General features: G+C 40.6%; 1 protein-coding gene across 1 annotated transcript in view; it reads right to left on the bottom strand.

The window, feature by feature from the left end:
- The window catches only part of MCUB (mitochondrial calcium uniporter dominant negative subunit beta), a 52,655-nt gene extending 32,965 nt beyond the window's left edge, over positions 1 to 19,690 (bottom strand). Inside the window, exon 1 of the mRNA XM_067297606.1 lies at positions 19,406 to 19,690. Coding sequence (XP_067153707.1) covers positions 19,406 to 19,534 — 129 coding nt within the window. The 5' untranslated portion in view covers positions 19,535 to 19,690. The remainder of the gene's footprint in view (positions 1 to 19,405) is intronic.
- Positions 19,691 to 25,240: the final 5,550 nt, after the last annotated feature.

Raw genomic sequence — 25,240 nt, 5'->3', positions numbered from 1 at the left:
CCAGGAGGGCAAACACATGACCATGTCTGCAAAACTGATTTATTTTAAGGAGACAGTCTTGCTTAATCTCTGCACCCACTGATGTAACAAATTACCATCAGGACAGCAGGCTTGAAGATTCTTTCCTTTGCAAACAACAGGCTAAAGAAAGATAAGAGTAGTTACCTAAGTTGTTGCTGATCCAAAACCTGAGCCCTGCAAACTGCTCAATCCATGTCCACTTTAACCACCATCCCATTTGGGCCAGCACCCCTCCCGGTACTTGCAAGAGTGAACTCCAACACCGAATACTCACTCATACTTTGCTACATCAATTCTATAGCTCAAGCAGAAACTTTGTTTTCCAACAACTTTCACAAATATTCAATCAGCTCTACTTTTTTTTTTTTTTTTTAAAGGAATCAGACATTAACTGTCCTTGCTCAAAAACCAGGACCCTTAGTAGCCCAAAAGACATTTGTTTCCCAGAACTATGCATCTCTGCATGGTTTACTACTCTGTGATATTGATGGCTGAGGAAAAATACGACTCAGAGCGCAGTCTGCCTCTGGTAAATATTTAACTATTAGAATCATGCCAATATATTTCTCAGCTTGACTCTCCTTAACTGTACTTCAGCATCATGCTTTGATCTTCCCCTAAGGTTTGAAGCTGATAGTTACAATAGTACAATACAAATGTACTCTCCTTCCCTTATTATTGTGAATGGACCTTACTAATAGATTATGACAGCATTTTAATCCAAGATGAACTTCAGTCACTCCTCTTACCTGTTCAGATAAGGAATCACCTGAATGTTTGTTCTACACTTGCTGTTTTATGGACTTCAGCTTCACAAATCAGAAAAACTTGTGCTTTCTGAACTAAAGCAAAGAGGGAAAACAATTCTTATGCTTTAAAATTATTCAGAGGAGACATAGATCCATTTCACAGCTACGGATCAACGATTCTCCAACTGGGTACAGAATAGAATGGGGACGAGCAGATGTGAAAAAGTCTGAGGTTAATTCCAGATCCCACCAGCTGCAGAGAAAGGTCAGCAGCAAGCGTAGAACAGCCCCAAATTATTGCACCTTTCTGTGGATCCCAAACGAGTCCTGGCCACTGTGTTCCAGAGGGAGAGTGCCCACAGCTCCTCACAGCAAGGATTATGGCAACTAGCCTCTCCTCCCTTGAGCAGTTTGGGGGAGGCAGAGGCTGAAGTTGCAACTGTTAATTCTCCCTCTTCCTTTGTTCTTTCCTTCCGTCCTGAATCTCTTAAATTACACTTATAGTAGCCAATGTGTTAAGATCTCCCTAGAAAAAATAGTCCAACTGAATCCTCTAAAGCTCTGCTCTTCCTGTCACCATTCAAAATTGAAATGGGATTACAGTAGAAGCTTACAGAAAAGAACAGGCTCCACCTAAAAAGCCTGCGAGCTAGAGATACCAGATCCTAAACTGTAAATTAAATTGCTAAGAAAATTATGTTCATTTACTTTGACTAAATGCCACAAAAGTATCAAATCCAAAGGGCCAATCTGAAGTGCAGTTCTGGACACATCTGTGGTCCTAGGCAACACTAGAATTTCTTTTTCTTGTCTTTTCAATGCTACTGCAAAGATCTGACAAAGGTGCTTTCATTTGTATCCCTGATTTGCAGCATGAACCTCCAGTTACATTGTTTTCAGAAAAGTGAATGTTTTCTTTAATGAGAATTTAGAACATAACTTATTTCCACAGCTCCAGCTCAATGGTCAGCAGCACCATTAGAAGAGTAACATCAGGACTGCACTCTTAAATGTACCCATCACATTCACAGCACGCAGGAGACCTCATTGCTACACCAGCTGTTTAAATACTGTATTCTATTAAGAACACAGAATTTGCTCTCCAGGTATTTAATAAGCACGAGTTAAGTTTACTTCAGCATTACTAACAACAAAATAGGGAGTTATGCTGCATTTGGCAGTGGGCAAGAGAAAACAACTTCCAGTTCGGCCTCCATCCTTTTTCCAAAGCAGAGATCAGCATCCTACGGCGCTGATGCAATAAGATGCAACATGGCCAACTCTGAACACCATGCAGGCAGGTTGGCCCAGCACCAGGGTCCCACTACCTTCGGTTATCAGCTCCCAGCTCCTCATTCCCACAGAGCCCTGAACTGAACAGAAATCAGAAGTCACTGCCTCACACAGAGGCAAGATATCGCCAATTAACCGCCTGGCAGCACCTCGTTTCTTTGAGAGACAGCATCTCTGGCTTCCACTGAGTACCTACCAGCATGCTTAATCTCTACCTTGGCAAAGTAAAAGGCAATTTGGCACATCATTCTTGACAAGCTGCTGACCTTGATTTACAGCATCACTGGATAAATGTGATTAGTTGTCAGTTGGCTCACACTTTATTTAGCTCTTGCCTCACTATAATTAAGATCTTAGGGATGGACTTCTTTTCTTTTTTTTTTTCATGTTTTCACATGAATTCTGCTAAAGCATTGTCCACTCTAGTAAGGGTATTTGATATAGCTATAAGCAGGAAACCTCCTAACAAAGACACAGGCTATACAGGATTCCTTTAGCTACTACAGCATGCATCAGTTAAGTTTTAAAAAAAATAACTATTTTTGCTATCTTTCTGACAACTATTACTCTAAGGCTGCTACTAGAACAAGAAGCAAGAAAACCCAACCAAAATCATTAAATAAGACAGCTTGTAAGTGGCAAAAAGTTTAATACAGAAACAAACCTTTAGTCTCTAGTTTCAATTACATCCTGGATGGAACAGGTACTGCATGGAGTCCACTGGCACCAAAGAAGAAACTCTGACCCTGTTTCAGTTTTGAAGAATCTCTGATCCTGTGCCAGAAAGCAGTTTACACAGTCAGCTGAATTGAGTTGTCCTCATTCGACATTTTAAAATTATGTCGATACTCACAGAGACATAAGGAGGGAGCAGTCACAGTTTTAAAAGACTGAAAGAGAAGAGCTTGCCCAGAATGGCTGATTAACCTGTGCCTGGCCACACCACTCCCTCCCGCCTCTTGACCCTCCAGCAATACATTTAGGGTAGGAAAATGAAGTGTATATTACAGTAAATATTTTACACATAAATTGTTCCCGAATGGTACCAGTGAACAAAGATCTGTGCAAGTTCAATCTCAAAAGGCTGAAAGTAAGAGAGAGAGATACATGAGTGTCTAAATTACAGTTTAAAGATTAAGAATTTAATTTTTAAAAAATATACAGATTTTTGTCAGAGTACCACATAAACAAAACCACACAATTCCAAATGTACTTTCTTGAAATGTTAACGATAGAGATACTAGTTTGGTTCCACTGACATCATCCCATCATCCTTTTTTAAAGGATCCTTATTTTAATGCTTGCTAATCTACCACACCAGAATGGCTTTGAAGTGTCTAATGGGGGGGAACCTACTCAACCTTTCTTTCCCATTAATTGTCAAAGCTAACAGCCACAATACTGAAAATGGTCGACCAACAGCAAAATGTCGTTGCAATTGTACAGTGAAAGTTCAGACTTCACTGTATATTTATCAGAGTATCACTCCTCATATTCTTTCATATTTCTTAAAATTTTAAATACTCTACCCCTATCAATGTAAGCATGCAAGCACATTAATATTATGATAGTACACTATTTTAAGTATTTTAAGCTTGGAACTTCCAAAGTAAACAGAAAACAGTTGACTAGGAACTTCTGTAAGTAAAATTTGGAAAAAAACTGTGGTTACAAATATTGTGTCTCCTGTTCACCAGAATTTCAAAGTGTCCATGACAAAAGAATATGCCACCTCTACAGAGAAAGAGGCTTATAGTATAGTGATACCAGAAAAGCTTCTCAGCATAGAAGCATTTTGTATTGGCAAAACAGTTAAATAATTACAGTGATTTTTTTCTTCAAAGATCTTAAACTAAGATTAACACCAGTTCCCTGAATTTCACCAACTCTAGGACTTCAGTTGGAATACCCATGCTGACTACAAATTTAAAAAGGCAGAATTTCTACTACAGATGGACCTCTATCTACAAAGTAGTCTTTAGCTGATTATTTTTTACTTAAATTGAGCAGAATTGGTAAATTCCACTAGCAAAATAACATCTGCTCTAGCAGAGTATGCATTAAGTCATGCTAGTACAGATGTAACTGATGCCTTTCTTACGCAGGCAAGGCCAAACTTTACAGCTGAAAGTTTTTTTAGCTTTTGAATGAGATCAAAAAAATACCTCCATGGAAAATTCCTGAAACTCTTACTATCAAGGCAATAACCAGAATTTCTTCAGTTTGATACAGAAACTCTTTTCTTTCTAAAACAACTCCTTTCACACTCAGTCAAGTCAATCTTCTTTAACTTAGGCCAATACATCTGACCAAGTTAAAAACCACCAACCACCCCAACAACAAAAACATATCCATTAGCTACTCACAGACATGCACGCTTACCAACTCTTGTGACGTATTTTTTTCAGATCTCATATAATTGCTTGTCTATAGGATAAGACTCTGAAAGAGAAGAATGTATTATCCTCTTGACTATGAAAAGGAACCTGAAAAAACACTACCAAAATCTATCTTAAAGGCTCAAATAAAAATGGAAGGCAAACAGAGAACCATCGTGTTTTGTTTAAAAAATAAGCACCTAATGATTTTGAGAAATTATGATATAAAAAAAGTCAAAATACATACACATACAAAAAGAATGAAAGGACTGTTTGCTGTTAAGTGATTCAGCATGGACACAGAGAGAACTGTGCAGAACTAGCAATACAGAGGGAGAAAGTCATCTGTGTCCTATTACCCACTTTGGGTAAGAAAATGCATTTGGTTTAAGTTACCCGTGAATTTGACATTCAGACAGTAAGGACTACCCTGAAGCAAGAGCCTGAAACAAGCTCTGGCATGCCACTGCTCCCTTCCTGACCCCAGGAGAAGGCGCACACTAGACACACACTGCGCAATACAGAAGGGCTTTGTGGCCCAGCTGCGACACACTAAGCAACTACATGCTGCTTCCAGGATCCAAGCTATATTCTCCATATGTACAGTGCTTTCTGGGCATAGTAGCCCACTCAGTGCTAGCCACAGTGAAAAGCATAATCATGCTCACAGATCCCATTTGCATCCAATATAAATTGCAGATACCCAGGACTAGCAACTCACCACTCTTCCTATGGGAATGAAGAAAACAGGATCAACCATGGTCTCGGACTGTCTATTGCTTGTTGCGAGGAAGTAAGATCCTGAAAGTCATGCAACACTTCCCACAAATACATAGTAAAAGAACTCCTGCAAATCTTTCTTGCACTGTAAAACTTGCATCTTCTTGAGAAAACATCACTTTGGAGAATCTGCAGGAGCTTATAGCAAGCATCTTTATGACTCAAGAGAGTTGTTTATGGAGTGCAAAACAGTGTCTGGATTTTTCAAAGATGACTTATTAAAATTCTAGCAAATTAGAAAAAAGTATCTTCTTAAACAACAAGTGAATGATACAGACTCATAACCATGTTTGTAATGTGCCACCCTGGAAGAAAATACACAGGAAAACAGTCACAATCTCTTTGACATCAACATATTTTGCTGCAATATGCTTTTTCAGAGTGACAGTTCCAAGAGTGAGGATTGAATATGGATTAACAAATGTACTGAAAAGCCTCTCTTCTCAATTGTTTTGTGGATACACAGAGATCAGTCCTGTAGCTCATTCCCCCTTTATCTTTAGTTCGCTTTCACTCTATAAGAATAACACTGACTCAAGTTCAGTAACAAAATCTACCTTCTTCCATACTTACTTGCTGCTGCAGAAGTCTCTGAAGCAACTTGCAAACCACTCCAGTTTAAACAGTCATCGATCAACATGACCAAATAATAACTTAACTAAAAGGTATAGCCTGAATGGCTCTGCGTGTATGAGTGGATATCAATACCACACAGTGCATAGCTCCATCAAGCACAGCTCAGCGCAGCAACCTGGCAAGAACGCAGACAAACTGCTCACTAAATACTGATAGCTTGGGCTAAACACATTAGCATATCAATTCTGTTCTTTTACCACTGTCTTTGAACATACATTGTTGTTCAACATTCCCCCACCACCACCACCAAATGTATCAGGTGCTATGAGGGTTCAACTGTATTTTCTTGTGCTCACGTATCAGATTTTTCTGTTTTCATCAACAGGGGGACTGGAACAGAGCGTGAAAGCAGGGAACAGAAGCAAACCACAAGTTCCTCCAACTTCCCACATCCTGCGCAACTGTCTCTGTTGTCTGTCCAAGCAGGAAATAATCTTAATATTACTTTACAACATCCATACTGCTTTATTTACTTGAGTTTTGTTAGCTGACTGCCTACAGTAAGGTTTTGCAAAGCATGAAGATCTCACAATGTTATCTTTCATGCAGTTCCTTCTTTGAACAGTGTTTCAACAACCTTTTAAAAAGATTCTTTGGTCTGAGCCTTTCTGAGGCAAAATGCCCCGAAGAGTAGCTTCCCAAAAGACATAGTAGTCCAACTCCATTAGACTGGCAAACAGACTAAAGCTCCCGAAGTGGCCCAAGAACTCTGCAAACTACATCACATCCCAGTGCAAGCTGTAAAGGCAGCACTGAGGCAGTGCAACCTACACCATCCTGCAGGGTTTCAGGCTGCACTGTACAGCAGTCGCTCAAGTGAAACAGGATGGAGCAGCAGCTAGTGACAGGCTGAGAGCCAAGGGCTGGGCTAGATGTGGTGCCACTGATGTCAATGAGACTGGAATACATAGTAAACATTTTTCATTCAACTGACACACACTACTGAACTTTAACAGCAGCAAGGGAATTCCTCCAACACCAGCAATCAGCTGGTTTAAACATAAGGTGTGACCTTCCGTCCCAATTTTGAGCTTGGCTGCAAGGAAATCAAGAAGAAGCAGAGAAAACACTTTCCCTGTCAACTCCAGGTTTGGGAATAACTACCAGTTGATTATTTTTACAATGACTACTTCCAAAATATTTGTATTGCTGATGGAGTATTTCAAATCTGTGACACAGAAATGTAATACTCTCACACACTTGCAGGCAAGACTGTCTGTGCCACAGGAGCACGTACTGACCTGTGATCAAGCACGTTGTGGCTGGTTTCTCCTAGTGGATCTTGTTGGTCTAACAGCTATCGGAATGTGATCATATGTGCTGTGTATTTTTCTTAAATCTCAGACTTCTCAAGTCATGGGATTACATGACATGACCCACCATTGAAGAGTTTCATAAAAAAATAAATAAATCTATATTAAAAAAAGCCAAGAGCAGTATGTGAGCTTGAATTCTGAATGTTATACAACAGACAAAATTACTAGCAGCATATGAATAATCAACATCAGCATTTCTGTTTAAGCTGTTAATAACTTCTGACAGCACCTACCTTATTATATAACCTTGTGGATTACTCAACCCTTTGCATTACAGTTATGAATAACTGTAACTTGCATGAAAGCTTTCGTAATACACAAAGAAAACAACTAACTACTGAGAGTTTCTATCAAGTAAGACAAGATGTGTTATAATTGCTACCAAGAGGAGACAAATGCACAACAGCTAAAGCATCAGGAATCTAAATTGAAGGTTTACAAGATCTTCCTTCCCACCAACCCAAAACTATGTGTTTGTATTTGAAGGCCAATGAGAATCTAGTTTACATCAGCTGGCTCGAGGGAATCCCCAAAGACATTTGTTATCCATGTTCATGAGAAAAAGAAACAGTACCACTGTAGAAGGAAAGGTAACCAATAAACAAGGAAACAAGCTACAACATATGCAGCTAACACACCAGAAAGGTCCAGAAAGAGCCAAAGAGACAGAAACATCCAGAGATTTTTCCCAACATGATTTAAACAATGTCTTGTGCTGTTATAACCACACAAAGCATGTTCTGCTGGTCTGACACTCAGAAGGATTAGCATGATACAAGGATGTGACCAAATACTTTCCCCAGCTCCATTTGGCAGGGAAAGAGAAAAGATCCTCCAATAGGAAAAGGTCTTCTGTAATCTTGTGGAAAAAAGAACAGCAACACATGAGACTCAAAATCTGTAAAGGAAATGACCAAATACGCACTGCTTGATTGTGTTTCTTAATCTCATGATTATGAAATGCTGAAGAATGGCACTACTATGATGGTTTGGTCAGATTAAAGTCAGGGTCTGATCTATAGTAAAATACACTCACTTTAAACTTTCACTCTCAAAGAATAGTTTGGGGTCAGAATTCCAAGGAACATGCACAGCTTAACAGCTATGCTTCAGTTTTAGGGCCTGGGCTATTTGCTGTCTCTTTAAATAATTTATTCCAGCTCAGTCACTTAACTAAATCTCTGGTACGCTTACAATAACAGGGCACTGCAAGACCAAGCCTGACATTTTACACCTTCAAACTGCAATCTTTTAAGCACACCTAATTCTATTATATCAGAAGGACTCGGAATAGTGAGTATACACCTTTGTGTTCTGACTACAGCATGCAGACCCAGACACAAACCCTAGTTTCATTTCCTGCAGCATGTCAAAATTTATTGCTTCAAATACAGAATGTTCTTGTTTAAAAATAACGCAATAAAGAATATTGAAGAGTGCTCTCACAACAAACAGATTAAAACAAGAAAAAAATGTCAGAAATGTCAATGCAGAAATTCAAGCATCTGCACACTAAATAGCACTAGCTTCAGCTTTGCAAAAAATAGTGTTACCTGCCTCATAAGAAACTGTTTTTGCTTGAAAGACACCGTAGCTAGCCGCAAAAATTCACCAGTCAGAAAGGACTCCAAGATAAAAGATATTGCTATGATGCAAGTGTCTGGGAATACATTCTGGTAGGAATCTTTCCTCAATTTTTTTTTTTTAAGGTATTTCTTGTTTTAAATGAGTTGTAACTCCTTTTGCAGCAGATCACCTCCCAACTCAACCAAAGGCAAAACTTGCCTAAAAACCTGCCCCACAAATCCACCCGTTTCAAACCTTTGCAGTTTCCCTGTGATACATCTTCAGCAAGTTTTACACTTTGGGAAATGACAGGGAAAACACTATGGCTTCCAAATATTTTCCAAAGCAATAAGCAAACTGTCAGAAAGTATGCCACAAACATAAGTACTTGATGCCTGAGCAGTTTGGGACTCATTTAAAAGCAGCCTTTGAGGAGATACTATGAGAATCCAAGACATAACCAGTGGAAGAAAAGATTAAAATTGAATGTGTAAACTAAGAGAGTCACATCTAACACAGATACAATGTAGGGTTGAATCAGGCAATTTAGTTACTGAGCATGAAAGTTTCTCACAACAGAGCTCTAAGGATTTGATTCACTTTTCCTGTTTAAACATAGTTCAGGCCACCCAGTAGTCAAACCAAAACAGAGGAAATCAGAAGAGACACACTTACTTTCTTCTCTGGTAGCAGAAGAAAATGGATTGCTCAAGATCACAAATCACCTGTGCCTCAATCTTCTCCCTCCCCAAATTTAAAAGACTTATTGCCTTTAGTTAAAAATATTTGCATAAATAGTGCTCTGAAAACTCAGTATCATTTACAAAGCTAGGGAATTCATCTCCCTTTGGTTCTGTTAATTTATGAGCTCAGTGTAAACCTTAAGAATTAGGGGGTTTTTTGCTTGTTTTGTTTTTAAGAAGCTAGTGAGTTGTTAACAACTTCCTTTTAGTTTTACCTGGAATTTTAAAATTCTGAGAGGCTGGGGGGGTGGGGTAGTAGCGGGAGGGAGACACAGTAAATTAAAGCTGGCCCACTGTGAAGCTAAGATAAACTCATAACCTTGCATTTCACATATATCCAATCTACTTGAACATGTAAGATACACGAATAAGATGCACAGCTCTTCTGATATAATTGAGAAAGACGACCCCCTTTAAGTTTCAATTATTTTATCTATGCTAAAAGCATCAAATAGTTACTTGGGCCACCGACCAAGATCCTTACTTCTGACACTCTGCTGGTTCAGAATTACCAGCCTTGGGTACAGCATTTCAGAACAGCAAGATCATAACTTTAATTTCTCATACAGTATTTATTTTATTACTGGTGCAAGAAACCATAAAATACCTGCTCAGACATAGCGTTTTATTACAGGTGTATTTCTTCCACTGGGCTTATATTTTTGTAATTATGTCTTCAGTTTACTTTTTGCAAACACTGACTTTAGCTCCTTCCTTTATCTAGGGCAAGGCAGAGATGGGATCTGAGAAAAGGAAGCTTATCCTCCCTGCAGTTATGCAGCAGGTTTGCCATCTCCTCAAACACTTCCACACAGTTTAATCCATCTTAATTTACCATAATTAACTTAAAAAGAAACTATTTGCTAACCTACCTATTCAACTGCATATCCCAGGCCAGCAAAAAATCTCTACCCTACTCTCGGATGAGTAATCACTTTTAACATCTAGCATCTGGCTCCAGCTGGCTATTAACCCATTACTACATTGAAAGAACACAACCCACCTTCCCTCTGCCCCTATAATTGCAGCTTTCAGAGAAGCCCATACTGCAAACTTGGGTTTGTTCTAGCTTTGCTCTTTGGATCAGGAACTGCTACATGCCGTGTCTGTGACATTGCTTCGCACGAGGTATTCCAGCCTAAGGAGGCTGTAGGTGGAGCACCTGGGGCCACGAGATGGTCCTAGAAGAGTACAGAACCTGCTGCATCTCCAGGACCCAGCACCTTTATAGTTCTAATCAAAACAAAGACTTGAAGGTGATGGATACATGTTTTATAAGAAAACTTTTCCATGGCTAACACTATGGAATTTGTTCACAGCTGCTCTATCATAGGCACAAAGGGGCTGGTTCAAAACGCTAATACAGTACACTAAATAACAAATAGTTTGCATGAGAAGGCAGAGAAAATGAGTCAGGTCCTAGAAGAAAGAGAAGTCTCAAACAAAACCATAGAAGTGTGAACAGTCTGACATAAGCACTTCAGCTGAAACAGATAATTGCATGGTACACAGAGAACACTAGCCATTTTTCACAGCATGGCACTCTGGACAAAGTGATTTCCTCATGATATATTAAACTCAACATACCAGGAAGAAAAAGAGTATAATTTTACCTTCACTCTGGCAAATACTTAAGACATTTAAAGATGCTTTTGTGAGTTCTAAAGTGACCTCATTGTCTCTCTACTGTACTTTTAAGTAACAATGGTGAGATACTGGGAGGATGAAATCGCTACCTACCTTGCAGATAAATTAAACGTTTCTTGAAAGAAGACAACTTACTTTCTCTCCAACTGACTAGAACGTGAAGATGGAAGTAATTTTGCTCTAAAATGACTTGACAGAAAATGTGAAGATAATTGCCTCAGAATTGTTTATCTGAAGTAAAAAAAGGCAAATTATAATCTTGCCTGTGCATAATGTACTCAATCATTCTGTCCTTTTGAAGATCCATTGCCTCTACTTACCATTATAAATGCAGCTTTTAAAAGCTATAAATTCCCTGTTCTTGCAGTAAAAGTCTTCTTTTCTTTCAGCCTGAAGAAGTACTAAATGTTTCCACACTAACAGCAGAAGGTTGTGCGCTCCAGTCATCACACAAATGCAAGCTTATCTGGTTACCCACAACAAATTGTGGACCCTTGAAACTTCCTCACAGACTATGAAGACCTCTTACCTCTGGCCAGCCATCCTTGGATTAAGAAGAATTGATTTATGGACTGCAAAAGTTATAATCTTTAACAGGCAGAAAGACAACCAATGTTCAGCTCTAGCTTCCACTCCCTTCGTTAGCTACTGTGTTACAGTAAATAGTCACTCTAACAAGAGAGATTTACTTTATTAGTAATGGGCCTGATGTTAAGCATCTATATCCGCACTTTCACAATACTTGGAGATCAAGAATTTTGTATCAAGCATTCCCTGAAAGCCATCCACCCTCACAATGATCTCACTACAGATTCCTCATACACCACATCAGTTACAAATAAGCGTACAGCAGTACAATAGCCTAAAGCCATATAGAGCAAGCCACTCTCCACATACTGCAGGAACTAAAGAACCTGTCTGACAAACAAAGTATATTGTTGACAGTATTTAAGAATACCTCCCTTGGATGCAATTTCAGGATGATCCAGGACTCATAGATCAGCCAAAGATGGAAAGAAACAGAGCAAGTAACTGGCAGGCCTGGAAACTCTCCTCTTGCTAATTTCCCTGCTCAAGATCACAAAACTAATAGCTTCATTTATTTGTGCACTAGATTCCTCAGATTAGCTTGGGATACCAGAAATAACAGAGTGAGCAATCTTACGAGTGTCAGAAGTGACCTTATAAAAGCCACCTCTTCCCCATGGAAATCTGACCACCAAGTTCCTATCCAATATTGTGACAGCAAGATAGAGAATGAGAGAACCTGTCTTTCCCTGCATCTTTCTGGAAAATAACAAAATAGAGAAGAAATCAACCCAGAGCAAGAGCCAGTGATAGAAGCTCCTAGAAAAGGCTTAATCCATGTCATATTATAAAGTAGGCCCAGAAGTGTGACTGTGGAACACCCCAGAGTCAAAACAGCTTACCCCCTTCTCACCAGGCTGTAGCAATCCCCTCACCAATGACTGAACCAGAGAAAAATTCACCTTAGCTGCTGATTTGCAAGTACATTGTCATGGGAAAAGAGAACCTAAAGAAAGCAAGCCTAGCTATTCCACTAACTTTCCTCTAGCTCGTTTCCCCTCAAGGGAAGGGGGTGGAGGAGAAATCAGAACTTTTACGTTTAATGAGATGTTGAGAACAGGGGTATTGTTTATTTCCTCTCTGATGCCACATATCTTGCTGTATAAAAAGGACTTCAGAAGGTGAAGTCCTCGCCTCAAAAATGAGCATTCCCCTTCCTTCCTTTATCACCCCTTCAGAAATCAAGACTTCATAAGCTCAGACAGGAATAGGCTCTACATTTTTGCCCTTTAAGCATGATTAAAAAAACATAAAATGAATAAAAAAAAGTATCAGAAAGGTTAATATTCTTAAAACATGTACTAGTTTTGTAAACAACATTAAATATTCAGCACTTTAACAGGGATTGTAGTAAATCTTCAGAGCACACAAGACATTTACAAAGCAATTTTCTCAGACATTCTCTAGAGTTTTAGTATTAGTCTTTTTACGAGCAGATAAGAAGTGAGAGATAATAAAGGACTTGTTCAGAGCCCTAGAGGAAACAGTGTCAGACTTAGACACTCCTCATCCCACGATCAACAAAGATTTACTCACACTTATATATTGTTTGTACTACTACAGCATCCACTTCTGATGAAATCACATCTTGTCTTCTGGCATCTACTTCATAACCATACAGCAGCTGGTACTGTTACCACTTCATAATATGACTATCTCTGTTCTAAATTTGAAAAAAAATAAAAATAGTAATAGTTTCACTAAAAATATATTTTCCTTTATGATAAGCCTATTGCATATATATGAAGTTATTTATTTCCCAACAACTTTTGAGATGCATAGCCTACTATTCACACATGAGATAAGAGAAAGCTCTTCAAAAAAGTTTTGTAAGATATTAGACAGATAGTGCTATAGATATTATTAGAACAGCATTGCAAGCTAAGTGTTTCTTTATATTTCTTGCAGTAGCACAGTAGCCTCTGCTTAGCACACAAAAGCTACAACTTCTCTGAAGTTTGTGATTCTGAAGAGCACAATTACACCCTATTCCAGCCTTGAAGAAGCTATTTTTCATTTCCTTACCTAGGAATTGCCATATTCATGCAAACACTGAAAATTTTATCTGCTGACACCTACTCAAAATAGACACAAAAGCATTCTAATATTCTATGCAAAGAGAGCTGATTTGATCTATATATCCAAATTTGTCTCTTTTCTGTCATCTGCCATGTTGCAAAAAAACCACCAACTATGTCAGGGAGTCCCACTGTTGATGCCAGTTTCAACTGTGGAGTAAAGCAGCTATTAGAAATTTTCTAAATCTCAAATGAAATGTGTGTTGCAGGTAATAATACATACATGTAAAAGAGTATCTCATGATCCAGTGATTTACTACAGAATCTGTACTGAAGAGAGAAGATGCACAGAAGAGCAGTATATATGAGTATGCATAGAAAATGATGAACTTCTCTCCTATATATCATGTCTTTGCCCAAAAGAGTATTTATCAGAGCAAATGTAGCTATCTTCCAGCTGCCAGATGAGAAAAGACAAAGAACAGAAAATGGCTACGAGCCATTTCCAATTCCATTATGTTATTCTGGCATAGACACCATATTAAAGGCAAAAAAATGAACTTGCTGAGACAAGTACATTCCTTATAGCAGATGAGTGAGGTCTACTGTCACGCTGAAGGCTGATCTACTAAATGGCCTTTTCAAGGCATTTATAAATTAATATTTGTAAGAGTCAACAGTATTTCCCATAAACAAATAGTTTAGTGGGTTGTATGTTTTTGTTGCCATTGCATATGCTAGTAAAAACACATGGTTTCTGTTTAGAAAACAAGAGAGTCGGACCAATAAGCTAACTTTTGTCATCCAGTGATTTTGAAGGGAAGGAAAGTAGGGTGAAACAGGCCCAGCAGCCATAAATTATTCCCAGTTCTTGGTTTCAATTATATTGCAATTGCTGAAAGACCTGAGTAGGCTGAAAATGCAAAGCAGGGGCTTAAACCACATTTGTTTGAAATATTCAGCTCCACAAGAGACTCAGTGATAATTCACTTCTCTGTAGCTGTCTGCCACGTCCTGGGGTTGCTACTTTGACAGAATATCTTATAAATCCTGACAGAAGAGTTTGCACAAAAGAGAAGGGGATGAAAACAAACAAAACACCCCCAAAAACAAAACTGTATTTCAAACTATTCTGTGACTATTTGGAGACATTTAGATCCTTGCTCATAAGATAATATAAAACTGAAGGATAAATTAGATATGTATAACACTAGAAGTGTATGGTAACTTGGGAGTAAACAGATAACTATAAAAGTTAACAGGAAGGACAGGAAATGCTAAAGTCAATCTGAAGGACTGGGTCATCAACAACTTAACAGCTGAAAGCACTCAAAAAAACATTTTTGACAGATAAGTATGACACTGGGAACTGACAAAAACAAAGATAAAAAACCCACTGTCCTGCCTTTTATAGATAAACAAAAACAATGACTCTCCAACTGGCTGCAGTTTGCAACTAGAAAGAAAATTTTCCCCAGCAACAAGAATATGTGGTATTCTAACCAAGGATGAATAAAAATCTGTAACAATTCTTCAGAGAAATGTCTGCAATTTGTTCATGCCAGCTTACACGCAATCTTTCCCCATGACTACGTATTTTACTCCAGATGCACAATTTTAAGAGAACTCTACACAGAAAAATGGAAGGCATTCTGAATTAGCAATGATAAATAAACTCATATTTTGAAAAATTAGTTTTCTAATTTTCAGTTTCAGTGAATGCTGTTTTCTCTCCTCACTCATACTTGTTCAACTCAATCTTTGCCCTTTGCAGGGGACATTGTCACTACACTAGCATCTTCAGTGCGGAATCACAGCATGGAAACAGCTCTAGATAAAAGGGAACCAAGCTAGTACAAATGAATTTGCTTTTAAGCTAAGATAAACTGAATAACACATGCTTCATTTTCCTGCAGCACATCCACAGTGATATAGGCAGATTGGTAAAGATCTCCATTGTATGAATTAAATTATGAATCTTACGTATATGAATAGCCATAAAAGGCAACACAATTTTAGATCTGTCAGATTCACGACAGAGAAACCAACTAGGATCATCTAAAAAAAAAAAAAAAATCCAGCCCCTGGAATGTTTTCTGGCTCAGAAGGTTTATGAATAGACAAGGTGCATAAGCTTTAGCAACAAACCAGCAATTTTAAGCTTGATTCTGTGTTAATAGATCTATCTCCATTGCAATACCGTAAGAGCAACCTTTTCCTCCAAGAGAACATTGTAGGCAGCATGTTTGTCTCAAAACAGTAAGAACTGTAGGAGTTAAAATGCATAAGTCAAGAGGAAGCAAAAGAGTTGGCAACTCTACTCAAGTAACGAGTAAGCTTCATTACTTATGAGATAATTGTGGCATTACAAATATGGGACTAATAAACTTAACTGCATCCTTTTGGGTAGAAAATTATGCATAATAATGAAGGATGTCTAAAGAACACAATATAATATGCTTCCCATCACAGAACACAGTATGAAAACAAGCTGGGAACTTGTCTGGTGCCAGGCCACACAGAGCACAAGGGGGACAAGTGACTGAGCTCGGGTTTCCTGAGACCCACACGAGCACTCCAACCTTCCCTTCTAGAGTTGTATATAAAATATGGGTTCACCCAAACAACAATAGCAAGCGGTGGAGCTAGCAACACACACCAGCAATGATAACCAAGAAAGATTTTAAAATATTGGGGGGAAAAAAAACCAAAAATCAATTAATCACAGCAGTGTTTTCACTGAACAAGATGCATGTAATCTGATGTTTAGCACTACATGAAAATCTAAAGAGCTAAAAAAAATCTGCAATAACAATTAGAACTTCTTATTCTCACTAGCTTGAAATTACAACTACAGGTCATTAATTTGATTTTTAAGATAATAAACATTTAACTGCCTGAACTGTGTTGTAGACACATACTCACAAATTTGAAAGGTAGCCAAAGACAAAAATGGGAGGAGAGAAATCAGTAAACATGCTTCATTATCTATCATGCTAACAGCTCTTCAGAAAACCTAGAACTAAAAACTGCATATATAAAAAGCATTTTATATTAATTTATTCCAAACAGCATTTCCACTTCAGAAATGAACAAAATCTTGCATTAAACATTTTTTTCTGAATTAGAATTTTCCTGAACATTATGACATCCATCTACTTAACCCACTATGTGTAAGAATTTAATTCCTGAATGATGCCACTATCATGTTCCATCCCACTTACACCAGTTACAGCACTGATCATTCTTCTGCTCTTTCTTATAACAGCAACACTGTCAAAGCAAGAGCTTTCCTCTTTCTCCTCCTTTCCTTTTCAGTAGGTCTTCTGAAGCTTTATCAGCTTTCAGTCTCATTTCAGAGCCTTACAAAAGCACAGCGCTTGTCTGCAAAGCAGCCCGCTGGAAAGTTACAGGTGATCAACTACATAGGTAGTATCACTGTGTGCTGAATGACAGTGTAAATGCTCTCAATGAGGAGCAAGGTGTTTTTAGCTCACTGCATTTTAACCATAGAAGACTGAGACTAAGTCAATCTTAACTTAATTCCCCTCTAAATTTGTCCCCACATATACATGTGACAAAGCAGAGAATGGCTATGCACATTAGCAGAGGTATAGCAAAGCAATACTATGTGATTTTGCAAAAGCTTTTGGAATACAGTTTGTACAAAAAATCTTAGGAAAAAAATCCACACATTTCATTCTGAAGTACTGAACGACTATCTGACCCAAACTAACATCGCAGGTTTCAAGACTCAAGTTATGCAAGTTGCTCAATAGACAAGCCACCAGCCACTCTGCACTTCCTACCAGGAATCTGTCATCATATATCCCAGGGACTTCCTTGTTATGAATATGTTTACAAGTTAGGGACAAAGTTTTGTTGTGTTTCAGAACAGCAACACTTTTAAAGCACATACTGTATCTCTATTATTAAAAACAAAAATCAAAGATGTTTAGAGTAGAAACTGTCTCCTTTCTCAACAGGCAATCACACAGAACTATGCATTACCCTGGTTTCCTAGCAGAGCTTCATTTTTGAAGTCACAGTTCCTTCTTGTTTTCCTTAATCTTTCCTACTCAGAGGATGCGTAAGACTCCTTAAAACTAAGAGAAGATCACAGTCAGAAGTGCTTTTTTAAATTATTTTTATAAATACAAGGAAGTTCCACAGGAGCACTTCAGAAAAAAATTTTTTTTGCTTCCATTTTATTTCTTATCTTTTACAACAGCACCCAGTGATTCATCTTTTATCCCTCTAAACAGTCAATTTCACCTTTTGTGTATATAGTCACATGTCTCTATGTGTGTATGTTCTTCAGAGTTAGAAAAGCAATTTAACACTTAAAAAATAATCTGAAGAATTGTCAGAAATTGACAGGACAGCTCACAAGCAGATGTAGAGAATAAAGTACTACACTGTCAGGTTTAATATCCAATGGCAATAAGGCACTGGGGCACCTTACGTCCATTCATTAAACAGCTTTGACAGCATAGCACAGAGGGGACAAATGCAGCAATTCTACATTAACTGCTAGTACTGCCAGTACTAGCAGTCTAACAACAGGATCTGGCACTCCCAAGCTGCCAGCTGCTTTTAAATAGAAAGATAACCATGAAAAGCTCAATTCTCTCCTTAGCTGTGTCCTTAAGATCTCATAACATCAAGGCCTGTATTTACAGCCAACGGTCATGACTGTAAAAAGCATCTTAGAGTTTTACAGGTGGCTGTAAAACCAGCCACTTTTCACATAAAGAGCAGCGACTCTCCCCAAAACCCAGCAGCAGTGAGGCAGCAGCTCTCGAAGACAGAACATGAGCCCCCTGCCTCAGCTGCACAGCACGACTACTGTTCTTCTTTGCCAGAGCCACCTGAAAGAGCAGGCCATAAAGCATGCCCGCAGTGGGGCCTGCTCTCAGTGATGGCAGGACGTCCATCAGTCTTGTCTGAAAAAGAAGAGACGTTGCTGTGAATAAAAGCTATGCTGCTGCCACTAACATTTATGTTTGGGGAGGAAACTGTAAAAGGAAAAAAAAAAAAAAAAAAGAGTTGCACGGAGAACTGCTTTTCATGTTTCGAGACACTGCAAACCCTTCCCCAGAAGGGCCCGAGACCGGGAGACAGAGGCAGCACGCGTGGCCCCGGGCGGCGCCGGGGGCCGCGGGCAGCGGGAGGCCGCGCCGGTCGTCCCGTCTCGTCCCGTCCCGCCGGGTCCCCTCACGGAGGGCGGCGCCGCCGCCCGCGCCCAGCGGACGTGATTCACCGTGTCTCTCCGCCAGGGCAGCAAGACCCCGCGGGGGCGGGATCGCCACGAAACCGCCGCCGGCCGCGGCTCTGCCGCCTGCCCGGCCCCGCCCGGCCCCGCCCGGCGGGCAGCCCAGGCAAGCGGAGCTGCCAGGAAACGCGCCCGCACGCAGCGGCTCCGCGGCGCCCCGCAAGCTGCAGCCGCGGCCCCCTCAGCGGCAGCTCCCCGCTCAGGCGCTGAACTTCCCCCAAGTTTAGTCCCTCCCCGGCCCGGCTCCCCAGGCACCGGGGCGCCGCCGGGCCGCGCCTCTTCGCCGGGCGAGGCGCCAGCAACCGCGGGGAAAGTTCAGCCTCTTCCCCGCTCGGCTCGGCTCTGCCCTGCCCGAGGCGGTCCCGCGGCCAAACCTCGCCCTCCCCCCCGCTCACCTGAGGCGCTGGCAGCGGCAGGCAGCCAGCCCTTCTCCCCCGCGTCGCCCGGCCGGCGAGCACCACCTGCGGCTGCGGCTCGCCCCCCCGCCAGCCGCCCCGCAGCGCCCGCCCCAGCCCCGGCAGCATCGTCGTCCTCCTCCTCCTCCTCCGGGGGCGGCGGGGGCCCGGCCGCCTGCGGGGCGCTCAGCCGCGGCTCGGGGCGGGCGGCGCCGGCTGCACGCGGGGCGGGGGCGAGCCGGAGCGGAGGGCGTTTCCTCCTGGGCTGGGGCTGGCTCGGGCCGGGCTTCTCTGCTTTTCCTTCCCCCAGCCGCCGCGGGGGGAGGCAGGGCAGGGCAGGGCAGGGCGACTCTCCCTGTCCCGCTCTGCCGCGGCGGCCCGCGGGGGGGGGAGGGGGCGGCGCGCCGCCGCCGGGGGAAGCGGTTAGGGCGGCCGTTAAGCACGACCGTTAGGGCGGCGGCGTGCGAGGGCGCGCGCGTGTGTGGTTAGTGGGTGCTGCGCCGCCAGCACGGCCCGCGGCCTGGCTGCCACTCACCCTCGTGGCGCCCGGCCGTGGGGCCCCTTGGCCCGGCCCAGCCCGGCCCCCCGTGTGCACGTTCCAGGTTTTTTGTCTGCTCCCCGTTTTAAAAGGGATTTGAATACCTATATTTATAAACAGGATTAAGAAAAATCTTGAGTTTCTGTCTTAGGTGAACACCTGCTTTTATCCTTCATCTAATACTATATCATTTGCTTTCCAAGGAGCTCGTTACAGCACACTAGCACTACCCTCTGTGCTCCCGTGGAATAAGCACATTCGGATACCACAGAAATGAACAGGGAAGCGCAAGAGAAAAACGCTCTTGGCACAGACCATTGTGCAAGAAAGTTTTGTTGACAACGGCAGGCCAACTTGCAAGGCTAAGCCCCGCACCAGTCAGTCACTTACTTGCCTTCACCTTAGCCTGCCGGGTCTCTGCTACCACAAACGCAGGCTTTCGTGTTCAGCACGAACCAGGGAAGCGTATCTACGCCACACCATTGCATCTGGGAAACACACGTGAGATTGCTGTATTCGTCCATGTTTCCTCAGCCGTTTATAATGTTCCTCCAAAGCGATGCTGCATAAACCAAGGAGCAGCTTTACCCTGCGTGGGCAGAAGGCTCTTGGAGTGGTGCACTGAGAAACGGGGCTGCTAAAAGAGTATCGCTATGATGGGAAACCTCGATAACTAATTGGACTCTTGATGCCTCTGGGGACGAAACAAAACCCCACTTCTGTCCATCCTCCAGGGATGGGAGATGATGCAGCTAAGACCACAGAAGTATTCATTTCCATTTCATGGTCACTGCAAACTGTTAAAATGTACATGGTCCCAGAGAACTAGAGAAGAACAAAAGTTGTACTTTTCAAAGGCAGTGACTCTCAAAGGCAATAACCTATGATAAATATTAATTATGATTATATAATATCAAAAATTTTCAAAATTATACTGGAGTAATTTTCATTTACCCAAAGTAAAAATTGAGATAATTTCTGGACTTGTGTATCTTATTAAGTAAATTACATTAATATCCAAGAAGTTGCAGAGAATGAAATACAGGATTAAAAAGTTAAGTATATAAATTCAAGATGGATATTTGTGGTTTCAGCAAGCAGAGGTAACTTGGTCATGTTAACTCATTTCTTTTATATTCCTACCCCATAGTGTTGGTTTAATCAAATTAACTTCTCTGAATGGGGCAGAATTCAGTATCAGGACTAAAAAACATCATTTAATATTGATCATTGTTCAGTGTTACACTTGTTTTTCTGTACTTGCTCTGCTTTAAAAGTTCAATAACAAGCAAGGAACCACTACAGCTCACAGCGACTAGTGGAGATGCTAGCCTCTAAAGGGGACTGGGCATCAAGCTGGGTGTCTTTTCTACAGGCCAAGAGAACAAAGAAAACTTTTTAGCTTTGTCACAACAGAGTTTAAAATCCCTTTGTCACTTTGAAAAAACTACCCTAAATTTACCATTCACACCTTTCAAACTGCATGACGAGGTAACCTCTGCTTCGTTCTCTTGTGTCATGTCCTACGTACAACCTTCCCCTTTAAGTATCTACTGTTCACTCTTAGTTTTTTTCATATCATACCTCAAAAATGTAACAGCAAAACACTTCACTTCTAAACTAATATCATAGATAATTAACGCCTGACAAATGTCTACATAAAATTGTCATTTTATTTATCTGTTCACACCCACTGAATGTACTAAATATAAAAAATTCTGTGAAAGATCACTACAGTCACAGATACCATTAAAAATACTCTGAAAAAAAGGCTGTAAAATGGAATGAATGACAAAGTTTCTTGAGTGCAACCACTAAAATAAGGTCTGGACCTGAAGGCTATTCAAAAGGGGACAGTTTCTGGGATGACTTGCTAGTTCCAAAACTTTCTGTGCTTTTTTCCTATACTTAAAATATAGTTGGTAACAAACAGCTTAAGTATACTCACTTTAAACTGGCTTTGAATGAGCTTTCATCTTCTGTGAGATACAAATCAATCTCTTCCTTTCTGTTATCAATTTGCTCTGTCAGGAGGAAATAGCTCTTCAAGAAAAGTGATTTGCAAGTACACAGCATTGTGGTTCATGTCTTTCTGTCACACATATGTGATTGGGCCTCAGTTTCTAGCAAGAAAATGGTTAGGAAAACAAGCAAATTATTACAGAATTGGGAGACTTATGATTCAAGTCATATTCTCAGGGACACTTCTTTTAAGTAGAAACTAGTTACTTCAGATAAAACCAGCTGGCATTCTAGGAAAGTCTGAAACTAAGGGGGAAGGAGAGGGACCCTGGCCACAGTATTTCATAGTGGCATAGTATTTCAAGAGGCAAAGGGACTATCTCCTAAATCACAGGACATTCATTTCAAATCATTGAACCCTAAGGTACAAAATCAAAACCCCTAAGGTAGAAAAGGACACAAATCTCCTTCTGAGGAGAAGGCACTCTAACTCCAAGCTTGTTTCACCAACTGGAATCAGAAGGGCATGAAACTGCAAGGACAGAGACCTCAGCCCTGACCACAGGGAGGAATATGACTATATATATATATATATGTGTGTGTGTGACTTTATTATATATATATATAAATTATTCCATATACCTTCAAAAGGGGAGACATACAACGTACTTACATGGTAATTATCTTAATCAGCCAGTCATAGGAGGCTGATGACAAAAGCAATCAGAAGCCCGATTATAGGATGGCGTTCCCATCACTCAAGGGAACAAATTAGGTTAGCTGTATCAGAAAAAGGTTGGACGTAACTTCAGTCTTGGTTACAGGGAAGCCCAGAGTCCCTTTCCTTATCCTCTGTCTCATTTCTCTGGTCGCAATTCTTTTAATGCTTTCTTTTTTGTTCACAAGTATCTTTCCAGAGTTGAAGGAAGGGTAAAGGAGAAAGAGCAGAAAAAACCTGGTGACAGAACTCAAAGTCCACCCCTGCACAAGAATACCAAACTGGGGAGGCATTATTATCTGCCACACTTGCAGATAGCTTGAAGCTCTCCCCCTAAGGCAAGTCTATGCCATCCCCCTTCAGTAAGTAAGATTTCCTTCTCTTTCCTCTTCTAACACCCCCCCCGGAACAAAGCTCTCCAATGTATTTTACTTGAAAGCCAACAGCCAGGGGTTTTTATTTATAACTTACCACATACCACAGCTCAAAACAGAAAATACAGTGGAATGGAATGCTTCAGGACAGAATAAAATTAGGCAATACACCTTCCAAAAACCATGTGTCTACGCAAAGATTTACCTCAAATCTGGTGACTAGTACCTGCTGCCAAATCTCTCCTTTCCAGCGGCAAATATGAGCTTGATCCTTGCTTGCATAATTCCAAATATGTCCGAAAACAAGAAAAGGCAAAATTCTCAACAAGTTTTGTTAGGGAGTGAATAGGAACACTAATAAAAGTGACAAAGTCTTGTCTTCTAATTACGGGGGGTACTATCTGAACCACTGATTAAAGTAACAGAACTGAAAGGATCAAAGGGCACCAACCTGAACCTTGCTGACCAGAAAAAGCTCATGAATTCTAGCTACCAACGGGTAGCTCTTGTATCCTGTAAGGGGAAGACTTGTCGTGTACCACTGGTACTGGACTGTCAGGCTAACTGGAATGCTAACCAATCATAAAACCACCCATTCGGAGATTGAACTTTGATTTCAGGAAAGTCCTACTGCTTGCCCAAGCCATTACTAAACAGCCCAAATCTTCCCCAAAGTAACAAGGGTGAAATCTGAACACTTAGGTTTTCAGAGAGGGGAGGATATAAGATTCTTTTGCTCCTTCTGTACATGGTGACAATATTTTGGCTATACAATGTAAATAAAGGCTAACTTTTACACCAAAGAAAATTACATTCCCTCCCAGGGTACACAGGGCAAAAATCTCTCTTCAAAGTACAGAAGAGCTCATAGCAAAATGTAGTTCTGGCAGCACTAACATACTAATCCTCCTGTTCTGGTAAAGGAAGAATGAGATGACACATCACCAAATTACATAGGACATAGACAAAAGCTCTGTATTTTCTGTGGAGTGGTAGATTGTGCTAGTAAAATTTCCTATTAACTAGACTGCTTGGAAGACAACACCACATGGGAAAAGACCAGGACCCTGATTACAGAGATAAATTCTTACTCAAGGAATGAAAAGTGCTCCATATTACTTAGCATGGGCAGAGGGAGGGAGAATCATAAATTACACTCTTATTACAGAGTTGCCAGATTGTCTAAATTGCACTGGGGCATTAAGGCAGAGGCCTGCATCCTGATTATAGGAAGGCCATAACATTCAGAGCCATCTTCTTTTCCTTCATCTTATGAGACTTTTTACTTTGTCTCTTGGTTTGCTCAGACTTTCTTGTATGCTTTCTCTTTCTTGTCTATTTATTGTTGATGCACTGTAAGGCATAAATTCTTAAAAATATTTATCATATTTTTAATTAAAAACAGTGATCACATTTAGGAACTTAATACTTACAGGAAAGACATGGAGGATCATTTGATAGGCACAAAAGTCACAAGGAACTATCACGACTGAGCAGCAAGCTGTTTTTCAGTATTACTCAGGAAAGCTCAGACAGGGCAGGAACTGGTCTAGATTCCACAAACACAGATTGCACTGGGCAGGAAATCAGCTCAAAGAATATGGTTCAGAGCCCATCTCCCAAAAAGGTTCAGATTAGGACAGAACTGGCCCAAGAGGAAAAAGCTACAGTTTACATTGATTCCAAAGTGATAGCATTCACCAGGAAGTCACTTAGAATAGTTTCTATAGCAAAGAATATTGTTCAAGCACCTTGATATTAAAAGTCAAAGGCTCAATATTAATTTTGTTCTGGTTATGGAGGCAGCATACCAGTTTTTAATTTCATATTCCCATATTCCCAATATATTCCCCAATTTCATAATTTCAGTGTTCCATAAATATGTTTTATTAGATTTTTGGGTAGCAGGTACCAGCACTAGCGTATCTCACCAGTTCCTTTCAACTCTGTGAGAGCACAGGCTGCCAAAAAGAGTTCTGCTATTTTCTAGGGCCCTACGACTGATATCTTTTCTTGCAGATAAAATGAAGTTTATATTCCCAGTCCCTCAGGGTACTGAGCACTTGGGACCTTGCAGGAGGATACAGCATTGAAACTGATAGGAATGGCTCATATATGAAAATGTGAATGGCATGGGCATACTTTAATTCTATTTGGCTGCTCAACTGTGAAGGGCGGGTTCACAGGACAAGCAGTCACATGGTCGTTACTGCCAGCACAAGGCAGGTGGTGGGAACATGTGG

Source organism: Apteryx mantelli, chromosome 5 (genome assembly GCF_036417845.1).
Source record: "Apteryx mantelli isolate bAptMan1 chromosome 5, bAptMan1.hap1, whole genome shotgun sequence".
Taxonomy (NCBI): Eukaryota; Metazoa; Chordata; class Aves; order Apterygiformes; family Apterygidae; genus Apteryx; species Apteryx mantelli.
This window is presented reverse-complemented; position numbering and strand designations above follow the sequence as displayed.